This window comes from Lissotriton helveticus, chromosome 11 (genome assembly GCF_964261635.1).
Source record: "Lissotriton helveticus chromosome 11, aLisHel1.1, whole genome shotgun sequence".
NCBI lineage: Eukaryota > Metazoa > Chordata > Amphibia > Caudata > Salamandridae > Lissotriton > Lissotriton helveticus.
The window spans coordinates 355,121,479-355,141,004 of NC_136072.1; the positions used below are offsets into that span (position 1 = coordinate 355,121,479).

Sequence of the window (19,526 nt, forward strand, 5' to 3'; positions counted from 1 at the left end):
TCCATTAGAGGGGGGACGCAGCATAGGAAAGGATACCCTGGTGAGGGACTGGTTGTTTGAGGTGGCCCGGAGTTATCACGAGGCATTATGTCCTCCGCAGACGCCATTTTGAAGTCAGGCAGCGCCGATTCCAGTTTGGCTCAGAGTTCATGGAGTTGGTCTATAAACATTGCCCTGGAGGTCTCGCTTGTTTTCGTGCCTGCTGCCACCCCCAAATAGCTGTTTCAATACTGTATATGCAGTAGGCCGCCCTTCGTCCACTGCGCAGCTCCACTGCCGTGATCAGTCCTCCATAACCGAAGGGAGAGGGCTGTGATTTACGGCTAATGCTCCCCGGGCCGTCAGCTGCTGGGTCACCGGAGTCGGGTGGGGGAAGAGAGCAGAGACACAATCCTGGCCCGGGCCCAGACACTCGTGGGCCGGATCGGGTGCCAGCTGCAAGGATCGCACCAACTGTGCATCCGGGCACTCGTAGCTCTCACCTCCGAGGAAGAAAGCCGGCACCGAAGTCGTGGTGTAGTTACATTCCATCCTTCTTGTCCCAGTGCCCTGCGTTACCTTGGCCTGGTAGTGGATCCCGTGCTCGAAGGTTCCTCGTTGTGCAGCGGGACCCGGGAGTCGCTGTTACCCTCCACAGGGCTGTACATGCTCCGCACCGACATCTTTCCCGGAGGCATGGGCCCCCAACTGGACGAAATGAGCGCCTCAAAGCCCAACATTGGCCAGGGTAAGCTCATACAGGCAGGCCTCGGAAGGAAGGCTGATTGTGGGTAGTTGCTGGTACAGTCCTATTTTGAGGTTGAACATTGGGCAAGCATAGTGTAATCACACTCAGCCAATGGCTCATATTTAAATGTGGGACCTTATTTGCGTTGCTAACCTGTGAAGGTGCAACAGAAGTGTTTGTCTTTGCTGAAGAAGAGCAAGTGCCCTCCTGCACTACAACTGGTGGAACAAAAGCAAGTGATGCAGTAGTCTTTGTTGGTACTGTTGTCCTGGAGGTCTCCTACTGAGTGAGAGAGGTCTCAATATGCACCAGTCTTACTGACAACAGCTCAAAAAGTTCTGTCATTAGAGCACCCAGGCCAAATGCCTTGGCAAGGTTCTGCTCCATTAGTGTTAACATCTACATTGCATGTGATAAATGGTTTCTGCCCTTTTCTCTTTATCTTGACTGCCCGCTCAATTGGTGGGGTCTAAGGTTACTGGGTGGGAGGGTAAAACTGTTGCTATCATTGCTTGCACACATTGTTAAGGGCTCTGAAGTGGGAATCCAAGCAAGAATACCGTTATTGTCAGTGGACCCAACTAGGGCAACCCTTTCTCTCGCCAAGCTCGATTACCTTGTTCAGCAGACCTACCATACATAAATGTATTTCTGGAACAGTTGTTAATGCAACTATTGGGTGAGGTACGTAAGTTGCCAATGGCTTTGCCCTTACTCATTGCTTGGTCCCTAAAGAATTTTGGGAGGGGATTGTAGACAAAAGAGGGGAGGAGTGAGTGGCCTGGCCTTGTTCAGGCAAAGATGAGCTTATTCTTTGTCCAGGCACAGCCTGGACATGTCCTGCACTGCAGAAGAGCATGCTGGTTTAAGAAGATACTTCACATGCCTCCTCATTGGTCCCAGGGCTTTCAGGAGTTACTTCACCTTAGGGTCAGCTAAGGTGAAGTAGTAAAGCATGTCCCAGTCTGCGGAAGAGCGTGCTGATTTATGAAGGCTCTTACCCTCCCCGCCTCCTCACTGGCCCCAGGGCTTGCTGAATATTGGAGTCCTCTAGTTACAGTCATAAAGAGTTGCGGGAGAGCTGGCTGGTTCTTGAAAGCGCCTCCTTGCAGATCCTAGGGCTTTCAGGTTTTGCAACATTCCTGGAATCTGCTAGTAACAGTGGTAAAGCGCATTCAGTGCTGGGGGCGAGCGTCCTGCTTTTTGAAGGCACTTTCTCACTTGTCGCATAGCTCGCAGGACGGTAAAGTCCCTAGTTGTAGTGGTAAAGCATGTTCTGCACTGCGACAGAGCATGCTGGTTTATAAAGTTGCCTCTACTGCCTCCTCACTGGTCCCGGTGCGTGCAGGGATTTCTGTACATTTGAGTCAATTAGTTGCCATGGTAAAGCAGTGTAATATTATTTGCACCTGCTTTGGTGGTACAATAGTAGAGCCTGGTTATTTCTGTGATGTGTGTGGTATTTATTTTTGTGATAAGTTTAAGGACCTTGTTTATGCTCTGAATAGGGCCATATTTGTAGTTCAATCACTCTCTTTGGTGAATCTCTTTGGACTTGTCTATTTCAATATAGCCTAGACGTTCTACAGTCATCTCTGTTCAAATAGGTAGTTGTTGGCTATCAGAGGTGTTTACTTCGAACTATCCTGTTTCATTTTGTGTAATGTCAGCTCATGTGTTAAATACTGAGGGTTGTAGGTTACTGATCTGATCTTCATTGCATTTTATTTTTCACTTGGATTTGAATGATCTGTTTAACATTAGCTTTTCAGTTGCTTCTGTGCTGACTTGGTCTTCCATATTTGATTTTGCATGGCTTTTATTCCTCTCTTTTTGTTTCTTGCTTCTCCATTTTCTTGTCATTTTTGGAAATGTTGCTAGAACATCAATGTTTTGTTCTTTTTCAGATTTCCTAGTTTTTTGAATTTTCTTGTTTTACTTTACAGTTGATTATTTTACAGTTTTTTTTCATTCAATTTCTGGGTGATTATAGTTTTCCTCTCTCAGTCTCATATCCCTGGAGAATTTTGTATATATATTTCAACACATATTTTATTTGCTTTTATGAATCTTTCCTTTTATTTTAATGTAATGGTGTTCTGGGGGAAGCTCCTTTAAATTTCTCGGTTCCAGTTCACTCCCTTTTTTCCTATTTTTAGAATCTGGCATTACTTCTTTCCAATGTACACATATGCAGACTGCTTGAGGGGTTCTTTACTCCTGTAATTAGAACACGACAGGTTCAGTGTGATCTGATACAAAAGCAACAATGTTATTGTTCACACTGTTATTATCTCCATCGGCAACCCTAGAGCAGAGTTAGCGGTTGGGCACATTTTATTTTAGGATATGGTCGTAAAATAATTTTCATGTTGGACCATGAAGACTGGGTTCCGTCATCACTTTTTCCCTGACAGGTGACTAATATTTTTGTGTTCCTTGCAGCTGGACCTTACACAGCAGCCTTCTTTAACCCGACCCTCGCACTGACCCTGACGTTTCACTGCTCTGGGGTAACATTGTTGGAAAACATCACGGTTTACTGTTTGGGGCCAATTGTAGGTGAGTGTTTTGAATGGCTACATTAACTCCACTTGCTTGCCTCCCCACTTTGAACATCTAGGTACCAGGGATACTGTTAACAAAATACTTGTAAATATTGACATGTGTGGAGAGAGGCTTTTTGTATGTATGAGAGGTGGACTGTATGAAAATAAAAAGCACATCACCAAGAAACCAGGCCCATGTCTGATATCTCGTCTTTGTCACCGTTGCTCCTTTAATGTCAAGGGAACAACCCAAAAACTCAGTTTTCCCCTAAGAAGTATTGTCCATGATTCTTGGTAACATGTTTCCAAATGTGTGTCTTTTCCTTGAACAAACGGAGATAACTCAAAATATTGGTGAACTTCCTCACTTTATTAAGATTAAAGTAACATGTGCAGATACATGATCTAAAGTTACTACAAAATGTTCGTGAATGCCCATAACAAAAACTGTGCCTGTGTTCCCTGCATTTGCATTACATTTCTTGTCACTTTTTGGTGCACTACATAGTTCTACAGCCACGCCCCTTATAATAAGTGCATGCCTATGGATTACATTCCTCTCGATCTAGGGTTGACTCTTTAGATCACTACGATGGTTGCCTGTATCCAGTGCATTTCAGTGAGTTGCTTCCCTGTACTTCTGAATTGGCTCATCCTATAATTTAGCTTAGCTGGATATAAGGAGTTCATGCCCGAATACTGTTTGTCGCTCATGGGTGGCTCTAAAGAGCACTGGCCATCGCTATTGTTAATTCATTATACCTCTGTGGGCTGCTCTAGTGCTACTGGGTGTACTTTATAGAAAATGCACCCAGGTTGCGTGTAATTGGTGGACTCCTAACGAATCCTATCTGATGCTCAAATCCAACCAAGAAACAGGACGTATTTCCTTTCAATAATGCTAGGCAAAAAACCCTATGGCACTATCACCCTATGGCACTATCTCTCACTCCTCTTCATTCTAGTCCACTTGTTAACACAGCCATACGACCACAGGTACATAGGGAGTGTATTCCACTACTCAACACACACGCTGGCCAAACACTTCCCACGAAGCTAACACTCAAAGCTTACACGCTTCAATCAGACATAACAATAAATTAATGTGAACTGCATGTGTTCTGTCGCTGAGTCCATTTCCATCCCTTTTTTTTTGTAATCTCTATCGTTTTTTGTTAACAAACAGATGGCAACAATAGACAATATGGCTCAGCTTCATCATTCATGTTATGTTATGTTTTGTCCTCTGCCATGTAACTTAGAAATCATGGTACATGAAACATGGGGCATCAAGCCATTTTCATTCCTGTGTTATAGTTTGCACACAACGTGACATTCCCTCCTCCCCAAAGTCTGTCACCTTAGCCCCACTACGCCCAAGAACTCTCAGAATCAAGGTAGGTTGTCCATGGCGTAGCCTTTTATTCACATCAAGCCAAGGAATTAATCACAGACCATTACCAAGTAAAGTATCCTTCTTGGATATATAAGAATTATTCACAGCATCACACTTTAGCTGTTAACGGCAGTAAGGAAATTAAGTACGACATTACATTTTTACTTTAACTCGGCCGTACACTAGAACTTGGCCGTACATTTGAACTTGGCCGTCTCGGCCATCAATGTTCCACTCTGCTGCACACATTGTGCCGGCAGGCCCCAACGCGCCACAGCCAACAGTTGCACTACTTGAGATCCAGGGCACCGCATAACGCACCGGCCAACCGGGGTACCTGCCCACAGGCAGCCTCCCCAAGATTGCTCTCAGTCCATACGTCATGGGTTAGGGCAGTCGAGTCCAAGACTACCGGCAGGTCAGTCCCGCCTCCCCGCCGACCCACGGCAAATGTGGAATCTACCCCCTCCTGGGGTTCATGGAATGGCTGCACCTCCATTGTTGTGCATCCATCTTTGTTGTTAACTGTCAGCGCTCTGCCACAGGGTGGGAAGTTCCCCGGCGCACCTGCCCTCCCCGCCAGACGCTGACTATGCTCCACCACAGCTGCCTTTTGCCTACAGACATACGTTATTGTTACAGAACAACGCCAAAATCCTGACTAGAATAAATGCATACACCAGAAAATATACGGGACAACTTAACCCCATGCATATTTCCTCTCCCACCAGTGGAGAATATATTATTTGACACGTCTGGTGAGCGCAGCATGCCGGCAGACCCTGCCTTGCAACAGCTTTTAAGCCTCTCCCTGAGTCTCAAGTAGACACCCTCGTCTGTTTACTGTTCTATTTCCAGAACATCCCGCACCTATTAATGTGACATCCGATGTGTCCCACCTGGACCTCCTTTACCTGTTTATAAACGGTAAGTACCGGAAAATATGCGGTATGAAATTATCATATGTCTATGTCCTTCACCATTAATGGAGAGCATACCTGTTGAAACGCCCGCTGAGTGCAGCATGCCGGTAGGCACTGCCTTGCCACAGCCTTCCCCCATTTTCTATACAGATCCCTCGCCTGATTATAAGCAGCATTTACATTTGCTGTGCCCAGAGTGCCACTAGGCCCTGCTTTGCAACCACCTTTCTCAGGTTCCCATCAGAACATTCCTGCTGGTGTGTAATTTGCTTACACTGCTGGTGTGTAAATTGCCTACACTGGAAAATATGCGGGATACATTTACCATATGTTTATATCCTTCACCATTAATGTAGAACATACCTCTTGAAACGTCTACTGAGCGCAGTATGCCGGTAGGCCCTGCCTTGCAACAGCCTTCCCCAGGGTCCTAATTAGCATTTGCATTCGCTATGCACAGTGTGCCATCAGGCCCCGCTTTGCAACAACCTCTTAGGTTCCCATCAGGACATCCCTGATGGTGTATAAATGACCTACACCGGAAAATATGCAGGATAACTTCACCACATGCCCATACACTCCACCCTTAGTGGGGAATATACCCGATCATAAATGGCATACCCTGGAACATATGCGGGATAACTTAACCACATGCCTATTTTGCCCACCAAAAGTGGAGAACATACCTTGTAAAACGTCCGCTGCCCGCAGCATGCCAGTAGGCCCTGTCTCACAACAGCTTTCCCCCAGGTTCCACCCGAGGCATACCTGCCCGTTCCTGCAGGAAGTTTGCTGAAAAATGATTCTGACCACTACACCAACTACATGCACTGCATACCGCATTGACCCCCTGGCAGATCTTAATAAGCGTCAGATATAGCCCACCCTGTGCACAACCAACACTTAAGTTTGAATAGTGGGCATTGGAGTAGAAGCAGATTGGGCACCTACCCTCAATGTTGCACAAAGGAAGCGCTGCCACCGGGATACGTGATCCCAGGAGACTCCTAATAATAAACTATGAGGATTCCCTTCCCATACTGTTATTGTTTTACTCTTTATCAAGAGTACTAACTCGCTACAAAGCGATGTACTTTACTAGTAGGACCAGGAAAACCCAATGAGAGACTACCGATTAATAATGGGAATCTGTTCACCCCCGTTGCTATCACCCCAGGTGTCAGCATAGGTATGTGGGTAATACTGAACTGACCACCACAACTCTAGCCGGACCTGTTTACCCTGGAGAAAGTTAACCACCATTGCCCATGACAGGCGTATTGGAACAGAACATACTGATAATCAGTGACAAACAGCTGACATTGCCCCTGGCAGGAGTATTGGGCCAGAACATACTGAAAACTCAGTGACAAACGGCTGATGTTAGTACTGCCAGGGCGCTCAGCCCTGCCAATCATATTAAATCTGAAGCAAGACTCCACTGGATCTACCCCCAGCATTGTCTGCTCTCATGTTATTTAAATGGCAGACACAGCAAACAGTTCCATTACTTGAAAACTAGGGCACCTCATAACGCACCGGCCCTCCGGGGTACCTGAACACAGGCAGCTTCCCCAAGATCCATCTCAGTCCACAAGTGGCGAGTTAGGGTCAGTAGAGTGGAGGACACCGGCAGGCCGGTCCCCCCTCCCTGCCAACCCACTGCACACTTTAATACGACCCCCTCCTAGTGTCCATTCAGTCGCTGAACCTCCATTGTTGTGCTTGAGAGCTCTCAAGGAGCTACCTTTGCGGCTAGGCTTCCCCTCTCTGATATGTTGTTGCACTTCACATGACTTAATGGCGTTACCAGCGTACCTGCTACCTTAGGACCAACACTGAGATTTGACTTGTTTCCCGTAGCCTTTACTCCACCACCCGGTGTGCTGGTATTGATATGTCGGCCATCCTTAAGTCCCTGCCAGTTGCCGTCCGGAGACCATGTTACTGCCATGTCCGCGCAATGTGCCTCCCACTAGCATATAAAGGAAAAGAAAACAAGCAGTCAATGTTTTGGGGGTCTCCACCTTGAAGGCACACTTATGTCTGAAGTAGAAAGTACATTTTTATAAAACCATAAGCAGTTTCCTGGTACAACAGCTGTAATTCATGTGCTCTCTGAACATGCTCTTCCCCTAGCATGAGCTATGTAAGCCCACTCTACAACAGACACCAATGCTTAAATCCCACCTTTGAATCATCACCCTGCATATTTGGAATGCCTTTCCGTTGTTGTGGCACAAAGTCTGTTACATCCTTTATTACCCATCCTGCATTGCAGCTATTAAAACATTTTTGTTTCAAGAGTATAAAATAGCGCAGCAGAATTCCAATACTGCGCAACCTCTGCCTCCCACACCATCTGCCAACATAATGGTTAGACCCCAGGAGCCCCCTTTTTCCCTTTACTTGAAGTGGACCTATGCCCCCAAAATGTTGGACGCATTAATTGCCAACCAGGAGAGCAACAGTGTTTTGCCAGGGTACTAGGTGCATTAAACATATTACATACAGGCACCGGGTTAGTAAGTGATGTGCCCAGGATCACAGGATGCTAGCATAACCAAGCAGTGGCACTGGTAAAAATGCTTATTGTAAATAGACTGCAAGGACGTTTTTGGCCTGTGTAGTTGTAAAGCGCATGTTCACCCAGAGGCATCTTGGTGCTGAATCACAGCTATTTATTGTTACCCAACGAGGAACTGCCAGGATATGAACCAGCGACCATGCGGTCAACACAGGCCCCTGCATTGAAAGCATAAGACCACTGAGCCCCTAGGCCCAGAAGGCCCTAAACCCTATCATTTGAGTAAAATAGAGAAAGAAAACATAAAAAACAGACACATTGAGTGTTCAGAGAAGACCATTTCCACTTGTCGAAATTATCAAGATGCCACAATCTATAGCAAAGCATCTCCGACCACTCTTCAAAATGGCATCAAAATACGTGTCATGGAAATAAGCTCCTTTTCGGTAGGCGCCGTGATTTGCTGCTGGTTTAAAAGAGCTCCTGATATAACAGAACCTGACAGTGTTTACTTCAGCCTATTCTGCCTGCTGAACTTAGTGAATGCTTCACCGGGAGCTGGCAACCGAAAGAAGCCCATTTATATATTTTTTTGTGCATATTTTATGTAGCGCAAACTCCACCCGAAGGTATTGGAGCGATTTACATCAGCACCGTATTTCAATCAATCAATCAATCAATCAATCATTTGTGAAGCGCACTGCATACCCGCGAGGGTCTCAAGGCGCTGGGGGGGGGCCGCTACTGATCGAATAGCCAGGTCTTGAGTATCCTCCTGAAGGTCAGCAGGTCTCGGGTCTGTCGTAGGCTCAGTGGAAGCGTGTTCCATGTCTTGGCTGCGAGGTGGGAGAAGAATCTCCCACCGGTGGTTGTTCTTCAGATGCGTGGAACAGTGGCGAGTGAGAGGTCGGCAGAGCGTAGCTGGCGGTTGGGGATGTAGAAGGAGAGCCGTCTGTTGAGGTAGGCTGGGCCGGTCTTGTGGAGTACCTTGTGTGCGTGGATGAGGAGCTTGAAGGATATCCTCTTGTTGACGGGGAGCCAGTGCAGGTTTCTCAGGTGGGGGGTGATGTGGCCGTGGCGTGGTATGTCGAGGATCAGTCGTACCGAGGCATTTTGGAGGTGCCGTAGTCGTTTGATGAGCTTGTTCGGTGCTCCAACGTAGAGGGCGTTTCCGTAGTCGAGTCTGCTGCTGACGAGGGCCTGGGTGACTGTCTTTTTTGTATCTGTCGGGATCCATCTGTAGCTCTTGCGGAGTATGCGGAGGGTGTTGAAGCAGGAGGAGGAGACGGCGTTGACTTGCTTGGTCATTGAGAGCGTTGAGTCGAGGATGATTCCTAGGTTGCGTGCGTGGTCGCTGGGTGTCGGGGCGGCCCCCAGTGCCGTTGGCCACCAGGAGTCGTCCCAGGCTGAAGGGTTGGAGCAGAGGATGAGGACCTCCGTCTTGTCCGAGTTCAGCTTCAGACAGCTGGTCTTCATCCAGTCGGCGATGGCCTTCATTCCTTCGTGGAGGTTGGCTTTGGCGGTGGTGTGGTCCTTGGTGAGGGAGAGGATCAGCTGAGTTTCGTCGGCATAGGAGATTATGTTGAGGTCGCGCTGTCGGGCTATGTGTGCGAGCGGGGCCATGTAATGTTGAACAGCGTCGGGCTGAGGGAGGATCCCTGGGGTACGCCGCAGATGATCTCGGAGGCTTTGGAACAGAATGGGGGGAGGCAGACGCTCTGGGTTCTGCCGGAGAGTAAGGCGGTGGTCCAATCCAGAGCCTTGTCTCGATGCCTGCGGCGTGGAGGCGTGCGCGTAGTGTGCGGTGTCAGACGGTGTCGAAGGCAGCAGAGAGGTCTAGGAGGATGAGTGCTGCGGTCTCGCCATTGTCCAGCAGAGTCCTGATGTCGTCGGTGGCGGCGATGAGGGCAGTCTCGGTGCTGTGGTTGCTGTGAAACCCTGACTGGGAAGGGTCCAGGATTATGTTTTCTTCGAGGTATCGGGTTAGCTGTCTGTTAGCTTGGCCGGGAAGGGGAGCAGAGAGATGGGCCGGAAGTTCTTGAGGTCTCTTGGGTCTGCCTTAGGTTTTTTGAGTAGGGCGTTGATCTTGGCTTGTTTCCAGATCTCTTGGAAGGTCGCAGTCTTGAGGGAGAGATTGATGATGTTTCGTAGGTGGGGTTCGATGGAGCTGCTTGCTCTGTTGAAGACGTGGTGCGGAATGGGTCAGACGGAGAGCCGGAGTGGATTGTGCGCATAGTCTTGATGGTGTCATCGATGCTCACATCATTTACATTACACATTCAGGCACGGGGAGATTAAGTGATTTGCCCAGAATCACAGGATGTGGACGCGACCTCGAGGCTCGAACCCTGGTTTCCAGCACCAGAGTCGGCAGTTTAAGCCGACGGACCACATGTCCATCCATTGTAATGCCAGCTGCTTTTTTTTTTTATTTGGAAGTAAGTTCTACCTAATTTCACAGAATGTACTCGGCAGATTGAGAAGAGCATTTCCGACCATACTTCAAAACGCCATCAAAATATGTGTTAGGGAAACAAACTCGTTTTCGGTAGGCGCCGTAATTTGTATCACTACCGGTCCTCCGCTGACACTGACTAATGCATTCACCCGGTGAGCGCGGCACCCCTTGCTCCGAGAAAGCCATAAAGCCCGCGCCCTGCTGAGACTGCGGTATGGCGCGAAAACTCAGAAGCATGCAAGTCAAAGGCACAGTGGCTTTGATGTGCCCCATTCGTGAAAGCGGTCTCAGGTTACAGCATCATTGATGTCACTGGGAGTAACAGTTACATTTAGAGCTCGCGGAACATGGATTCCCACAACCAGAAGGCACAAACCCATGACCAAAGACGCAATGCGCAAGTGATACAACTGAATGTTCTTTGCGGTAAAAGACCCGCACAGACACGTCACGTCAATGCCCATGCCAACAGAGAGATCTCCACAAAAACCCATGCTGCCATCTGCGTGAGTGCACACCTTCTGCATGGTGGTCATAATTTCCCCCAGACTTCCCTTCACTTGTGGTCCTTGTGGGTCCTCCGTGCTTATGCTTTTGTACATTTTTACATTACAGCCTTTGGCATCACGTAGTGTTTTATACTGCCTTTTGATTTACTTCTGTAACTTTTTTATTGTTCCATTCTGACCTATTTCATGGCATTGGATAGACTTGTTGCATCATATATCTAACTGGATGCAATGAAAGAAACGGCAAAATACAAGTTGCTAAGCACATTTTTAGCTTACGTGTTTTGTAAACCACGCCCTTAATTACCTTAGACACGCCCCTTTGAGAGGACCCTGGTTTTCTCATCCCCCTTAAAGCCCTGGTTCTCGTGACTTTTTGATATGGTGAATTTCAAGATGTCTGATATCGACAATAACCGTCGGGGGGGTCCCATGACTTTCCATTTAATGAGCCTTCGGTCAGCTCAGCTGTTTTGTGTTTCTCCCCTGTTTGAGCCAAAGGCTTGTACTTTTTTATACTCAAAGATAGCAGGAATGTTTTTACGGACGACAGGGGTCACACGCACGTGCCTATCCATTGTGACCTTTCCACTGCCACACAGGTTCTCCACATTTAGACAATACGTAACATTATACATGTTAATCCCCGAACGCGTGTGCCCTATCCTCCACACGTTCAACACTGGGGTGCAGCGGATGGAAGTTGCCTGCAGCTGCACCCATAGCGATAAGTACCGGCTGTAACACTCTCAATTGCCTCTTTTTTGCACGCTATTGTGGTTATTGTGACACTCCTCGAATCACTAGACTGGGAGCTACAAGTGAGAATGAACTTGCGCCCTTCTTTAATCCTACATTTTAACCTTATGGGTACAGTTGTGTGTGAATTATGTGAACCATGCCAGTGCTGTACCACTAAAACCCACTGTGGTAGTCAGTCTTTGAATGAGTACCTGATGGTCTATGGTGTTGAGTGCAGCAGAGACATCAAGAAGTATCACGTCATAGGGATTGCCCTGAACAGAGGCCATGCATAGTTCCTTTATGTTTAGTAAGGTTGTTTCAATGCTGCTTCTTGACCTAAAGTCAGATTGGAGGTCACTGAGGAATGCATTGGTCTCCAATGAATTGGCAGGTGGCGACAGTTTCAATTACCTTGGCAGCACAGGGGCTACATCTGGTCTATGATTCGTCATAATCCTGAGATGGATGTATGTCGTTTCAACGCATGCTTTTACCCCGCATGCCTTTACAACGCGGGGATTACAACGCAAGTCGTTACAACGACTTGCGTTGGGGGGCGCTGGATAGTGGAATAGTTTAATTTTCTGTTCCAATTTCAGTCCCCGTGGATAGTAGGGGAGGTGTTGGATAGAAAATTAAACTATTTCCTATCCAACAGCGCCCTCCAGTGAAAGTCGCTGTAACGACTTTCGTTGTAATTCCTGCGTTGTAATGGTAGTACGGGGTTAAAGTTTCGTTGTAAACGATGTTCCCCTCCTGAGATGTGCAGTTGATGTCCTTAAAATGGGTGTAATAATAGCATGATTTTGGGCCTGGGGGGATATCAACAATGGATAAAGAGCTGTTTACAAGGTTAGTCATTACCAGTACAAATACAGGTCGGCCCTCACTTATATCATTGACATTGCTTATGGCCCAAGAAGAGATTGACTTCAAGAAGGAAGAAAATATTTTCCTAACTTCTGGTTCAGATATGCTGCTGCAAACTCTTGTAGTGTGGGTAGCAGGGCTGCGCTAAATGCAGACCCTGCGACCCAAGTGACTACGGTACCCGGGCCAACACATCGCCAGCCCAGAGGAATGGCTGCAAGAGCGACGAATCCCGGCGGGAGCATAGAGAAGCAAGGAGAGTCGTGCAGTGAAGCTGCCTGCACAACTGTAGTGGAATACAGAGAGGTGGCCTCAGATGGCAGAAGTACGAGACAAGGACGGTGGACAAGCAGGGGGCCAACTGAGACAACAATTGGAAGCCTTATAACCCCAGTTGGTGGAAATGTAAGATGGTAGGTAACTCAAATGCTAAAGGTCGCTTGTTGGAGGACTGGGTTCCTGTGCTGTAGGAACCCCAACCCCCACCTAATGTCTGCCGTACTTGCATACTCTGCAGTGTGGGACTAGCAGAAAAACGTTTTAAATTGCTGCTTTTAGCTCCTAGCTCCTCCCTGTTACTGCCAATGTGTGGTATTATTTCTTAATACCCTAGTCCAATAGGATGCAGCTTGGGCACACTGTGACCTTTAGCTATTGGTATTCCACAGTTGTACCTGCAGATTTACAATGGCTGCAAATGGAATTCAAATAGATAATTTGCTTATTTTTCCCTAGATTATGTCATATCGAGGGGCACAGATCGCTAGGACTCTGCACAAGACCAAAGGGAGGGGTCGGCCACCGGACACCACATCCGGTCAGGGAAGGGGACGTGGAGTTCGAGGAGACCAGGGAAGTAGGAGACGTGCTTACGACCACGATAGCACAAAGAACAAAGAGATTGTAAACACCTACCTGGGTCCTCCAATTCCTTGGGGAGCGGGGGAAGTGTGCGACATGACAGGTTACAATGCAGTTTTAAGCAAAATGGGAAAAAAAACACATTCTGTTGTTTGATGTTTTTGTTGGAATATTTTGTTTATTTTACACTTTCAAGTAGTTGTGGGCGGAACAAAATGAAGACAAATAGCTAGAATACCGTTCATGGAGGGTCACAGTGTCAAAGAGTGCTGGGTGCAATGTAAGAAAACTTCACCCCTTTGTTGTCTTAACTCAATTTACTCATCTTTTTTCAGGAATGGTGATTGCCATCTTCCTTTATCACGGCAACATCCCACGACTGTTCAAGAGAAACCTTCTCTACAACCCGAAAAGCAAGTACCGTACTCCAAAGGGGAAAGCAGCTTCCTCGAAACAGGATGAAGCCAAGGGCCCGCAGGCTCCAAAGAGGGGGCAACCAAAGAGCACGCCAGACCTTGGGCACAGAACGGAGTGATGCTCATTTTCCATCTGGCGAGTCCTGCTCACCCTGGATGACGATGCTAAGGGGCAGAGTATTACAAATCTCTGCTATCTAACAACCGTAGATTCAGAGTGAGGGATGCATTTTAAAGAAGTAGGAAAGGATGGTCCCTATTGTACAATCTGGACTGAGGACTCTCCATTATTGATGAAACATTTTGAGAAGCATTCAGAGACTGTCTCTGTGGCCGTGAACTGTGAACTGTCACGCCTCTGTTACCTGTAATGATGTGTCCCAGATATTGCAGGCCTACTGGGGAGCCAACGTGTTTACGTCTCAATGGGTGCAACACTTCAACTCAGCTACCTGAAAAGTAAAAAAGCAGGGAGCAGTGGCAGCTGGTGATATTTGAAAGGAATATATGACGAAATTCCGCAAACTTTTATCCCGCATACCATGACTCGCATTTATTACAACGCATGAGTCATTAGTCCGCAGTACCATCACTCCGCAATCTATTACCCCACATAAAACTTTACCACGCATGCCTTTACAACGCAAAAGCATGTGTGGTGACGTTATAAACGTAGTAAATACCCCTGTACCCCAAACCCCAAAACTACTCCTGAACCCTAAAATACCCCTGTACCTCAAAACCCAAACCTACCCCTGAACCCTAAAAATACCCCTGTACCCCAAAACCCAAACCCACCCCTGAACCCTAAAATACCCCTGTACCCCAAAACCCAAACCTATCCCTCAACCCTAAAAATACCCCTGTACCCCAAAACCCAAACCTATCCCTCAACCCTAAAAATACCCCTGTACTCCAAAACCCAAACCTACCCCTGAACCCTAAAATACCACTGTACCCCAAAACCCAAACCTACCCCTGAACGCTAAAATACCCCTGTACCCCAAACCCCAAACCTACCCCTGAACCCTAAAATACCCCTGTACCCCAAAACCCAAACCTACCCCTGAACCCTAAAATACCCCTGTACCTCCAAACACTAACCTACCCCTGAACCCTAAAAATACCCCTGTACCCCAAAACCCAAACCTACCCCTGAACCCTAAAATACCCATACCCCAAAACCCAAACATACCCCTGAACCCTAAAATACCCCTGTACCCAAAACCCATACCTACCCCTGAACCCTAAAATACCCCTGTACCCCAAAACCCAAACCTATCCCTGAACCCTAAAAATACCCCTGTACCCCATAACCCCAAACCCACCCTGAACCCTAATAAAACCCCCTACATCCTACAACCTAAACCTACCCCTTAACCCTAAAAATACCCAAGCACCCCAAAACCAACCCTATAATCCAAACCCACCCTTAAAATACCCCTGAACCCCTAAAACATATACCCTGAACCCCTAAAACATATACCCCAACACCCCAAACTAAAACCATATACTTACCTTAAACTTAAATATAAAAAACATATACTTTTACCATTCATGCATTTACAACGAATTTAGTTGTAAAAGCATGCGTGATAAAAGCATATTAGATATAATGGTATGCGTTTTAAAAGTATTGCGGAGTAATGGTACTATCGTTGTGATGGTATGCGGAGTGATGGTATGCGGAATGAAAGTTTCGTTGTAAAGGTGTTTTACCATTTGAAAGTGGTGGAGCGTAAATGTTGGGCATGACTTTTACATAGTGAGTGGCACAAACAAGTCTAATGGACTAACCTGGGGTGCAGGGTGGGTCCCTCTACTGAGGACAAATTGAAAAAAAAGATTGGCAAATGGTGCATTTTAAAGCAAATGAATTCTGTGATAAAGCAAGGTTTATAAAGGAATTGGGACGTATAGTCTTGAAATATTTAACACATTAAAAACTGCCCCATATCTTACTGTATTAATATGTTTAACAGTTACTGTAATGTGTCAATTGTTAAACTTGACAACTTTTACCCTTTAAATTGTATGCTTTCTCAGTGTCTTGCACTGCATGCAGCATTAACTTTGGAAAACAAATGCTCCAACCAGGCTTCAGGAAGCACCCACTGCTGCTGGCTGCAATCACTTAAATATAATTATGTGCAGGCAGGTCTGTAAGTGGGATGAAAAAAGTAGGGGGTTTCTATAAAGGGACATGTCAAATACATTTTTGTGATTCCCATAGTGTGCCACCTGACCAGTATTTTGGTTTCTCTCTGAGATGTAAATGCATCCAGATAAATGACAACTGACATACACCTAAAACCTGTCAGTATGATTGGCTTTGTTAATGGTTGTTAGCTGTAAGATATATGAGTAACAGCAAGGATTTGTTATAAATATTTAACGTTGGAAATGTTTCAATTATGAAATTGTGAGTCTGTGAATTCAATAGCATTGGGGCCTTTGGAAGGAGTTTTGGCCTTCAGCTATGTTCTCTTTGGCCTTCAGTTATGTGCGCTTTGTTAGATATGTATCCTCTTTTTCTCTGCATATCTTGTCCATTTAAACATCTTCAACCACCTCTCTTTCCTCTTCAGCACCCTCTTCACTTTTCCAGAATGCACTTCCTCGCATCTCCCTCACTTCACTGCCCCCAAACACACACTGCACTCCCTCAAAGTTAAGCACTTTATTTTCCCGTACAAATATTTTGACATCTGAGTACCCCCTTCACAATCATTTAAACAGAATTTCAGTTGCAAATGGAATACATAAATATTGTTCTGTATGCTATGCAGAGAGGCCAACCCACTGACAGACATTTTGTTTGGCTTCAGCCTTAGTGCCGGCGTGCTCAATCTAAGCTCCTCATAAACACCCGGCATGGCTCAAAGTATGCACAGAAAAAAATACAGATAAACAATAACATAAAAAAAGCTATCTCATGGGGAAGGCAAGATTAAGTAAAGCATGTGAAATAAGACAGGAACTAAATCGCTGAGTGCAGTGCCTTAACATTTTTAACATTCATTGTTCGTAAATCAAACCTTGTTTTTGGTATCAGGGTTACCTTAGGGGCATGAAGATAGGGCCAGTTATTATGTCATACACTGGTAGACTCACTGCTTAAGTGACAGACACACGCACATTGGGACTCTGGCACAGACTTTGGGGCTGTTCCACTGACATGAGGATAATGCGCAGGCACAGTGATAAAGGGGCACAGGTCATGGGACCAGGGCTGTGACCTGAGCACACTGTCTTGAGGGCACTGGCAATAGGGGCACAGGAGCAAAAGGGAGGTGAAAATTGGCATGGCATAATTACTGTTATGCCACATTTTGTTCCCAAGCCTTGCAGCCATTCTGCAAGGAAGGGATTGGGTCTGTTTGTCTGCTATTGCCAGGGATTTACCTGGTCTGCTCAACAGTGGGGACAATGGAGTCTGTTCTGTAAATGAGAGGCCATTGTTTTTTTTCAGCCTTGAATTCTGAGATGTGCTGTAACATAGGGGTGAGGTTGAGGCCAGCACTACCATTGGCGTAGTACAACACTGTTGGTGAAAGGCATGACATTTAGCTCATGCCCTAAGTCTTCCAAGTTTTCAGCTTGAGCATGGTACTAACATTGGTGACCTGGTAGCAAATGTGCACAAAAAATGTCTCAAAATACTTATTGTTTATTAGATTTATTGTCCTCTCCAATAATAATTTTAATATTGCACAAAGCTATTTCCCCACACCAGTCTCCTCCCTTCAAAAGTGGGTGAAGAGTTAAGACAGCCACAAACATCAAAATGTTTGCTCTATGGTGGCCCATATTCCTACTATTATTTCATGTACCTCTTCATCCACGATTGAAATGTAGTGGTGAAGGATCACTCACAAATCTCTCTGGCTGTGACTCCCAGATCATCCCCACTGGATCTTTGTAGGGCCAATGTTGGTCTTGAATAAACAGTGAAACCCATGAGGACATCTTATCTAACTTGTTGGAAACCATCATACATCAGAGAACTGTCCACTGTAAGCACATATTTTTCACTTTGCCGTGAACTCGGATATTTGGATTAACTTCACAAGGGAACAAGAATCCTGGCTGGACTGCTCGTCTTTTGGATCTATTTCTCGGGGGAACAAATGTTGGAGCTCCAGTTCTAACGGGGCCAGCGACGTGCAGTCAGGACTTAGGGTTTCACAGTGGAGTAGGTTAGCTTTACGAGGGGTCTAAGCACAATATACATAACACTAGAGATTAGCTTTTAAACACTTACCATTACTGAGAACAAGTCGCCAAATCACACGTGCTTACATCCACTCCTACGTATGACGAAAGGGTGGGATTTTTTGCCTGTGAATGACGGACGTCTGAAATCATGCAGGGATGAAGTCGGCGACACCCGAAACCATGACGCTGATCATGTCACGGGCCTGTAGAGTGCATAACACCACAGTCCATTGTTACTGTGCATGGAGGAGTGGACACATCGTCGGTATCATCCTTATACCATGCATCATCACTAAGAGCCAGCATCGTCTGAGCAACAGGTCATTGCTTTGAAAGACTCCATTTATCCCTATCGCCAAGCATACCATTACCAGGAGCGCCCTCGTGTGGTTCCTGTGCTGTGCCTCTCCTCCGATACCCCGTCATTAATTATCAACGGATCTGCAGACCTACATTCCATCGCGTTTGCCGGCTTACTGCACACCCTCAGCAGGGGTCCCCGACGGGATCCCTGTACGTTTTTTAATTCACCCTTACCTCACGGTGCCACATTTGCACGCTCCACAAGCAAGGCAAACCCATTACAGGTGCCCCTTATTGAACAGTCCTGAAGAGACCTGATACCCTATTCAGGTTGAAACGTCATCGACCGAGATAAAGAGACAGACCTTTCTCCACAGTTGTCTATACACTTCAACTGCTGTACCTCAAATTGCTTATACCTACAATTAGGTTGTCTCTTTCTAACTGAAATGTACACCAGAAACCTTATGTTATCTACACAATATTATGTTTCACCTTAGCAGTTTAGGTTCTTTTTTGTTAAAATTCACCTGGGACACACCATCACTTACTTGATTGCATATGTGTTTATAATGCTACAAAAATTCTTTGTAAACTTTTGATAAATAATTTCATAAATGACCAAGACATTCGCATCGTGTATATTAAGTTCCCTTTTTTGACATCTAATTCAATCACCCTCATTGCCATTGTGCGTTATCCTTACCAGAACTAGTTCTTATTTACCCACAGGAGCCATTGTTTCTTGTAAAAGTCTTCACCCAGGCTCCCAGTGGGTAGGGTTCCCTTGTTTCCTTTCCGAGGGATGAAGTCAGCGACACCCGAAACCATGACGCTGATCATGTACCGGGCCTGTAGAGTGCATAACACCACAGTCCACAATAGCAATGAAGGGCATTACCACAGAAAGCCCTGCATCCTGCGTCACATTGTAGAAAGTTGATTTACTGCCTGGCTTATGTCTCCTGGTTCAGAACGAGGCGGAGCAGGCAGCCTGAAACAGACAGCCCAGACTTAAATAGATT

The 19,526-nt window shown here is 46.3% G+C and overlaps 1 protein-coding gene across 1 annotated transcript in view; it reads left to right on the plus strand.

The window, feature by feature from the left end:
* Nucleotides 1-19,128, plus strand: part of LOC144791111 (aquaporin-12-like) — a 136,164-nt gene extending 117,036 nt beyond the window's left edge. Inside the window, exons 2-3 of the mRNA XM_078665777.1 lie at nucleotides 3,173-3,289; nucleotides 13,900-19,128. Coding sequence (XP_078521903.1) covers nucleotides 3,173-3,289; nucleotides 13,900-14,099 — 317 coding nt within the window. The 3' untranslated portion in view covers nucleotides 14,100-19,128. The remainder of the gene's footprint in view (nucleotides 1-3,172; nucleotides 3,290-13,899) is intronic.
* The last annotated feature ends 398 nt before the right edge of the window (nucleotides 19,129-19,526 follow it).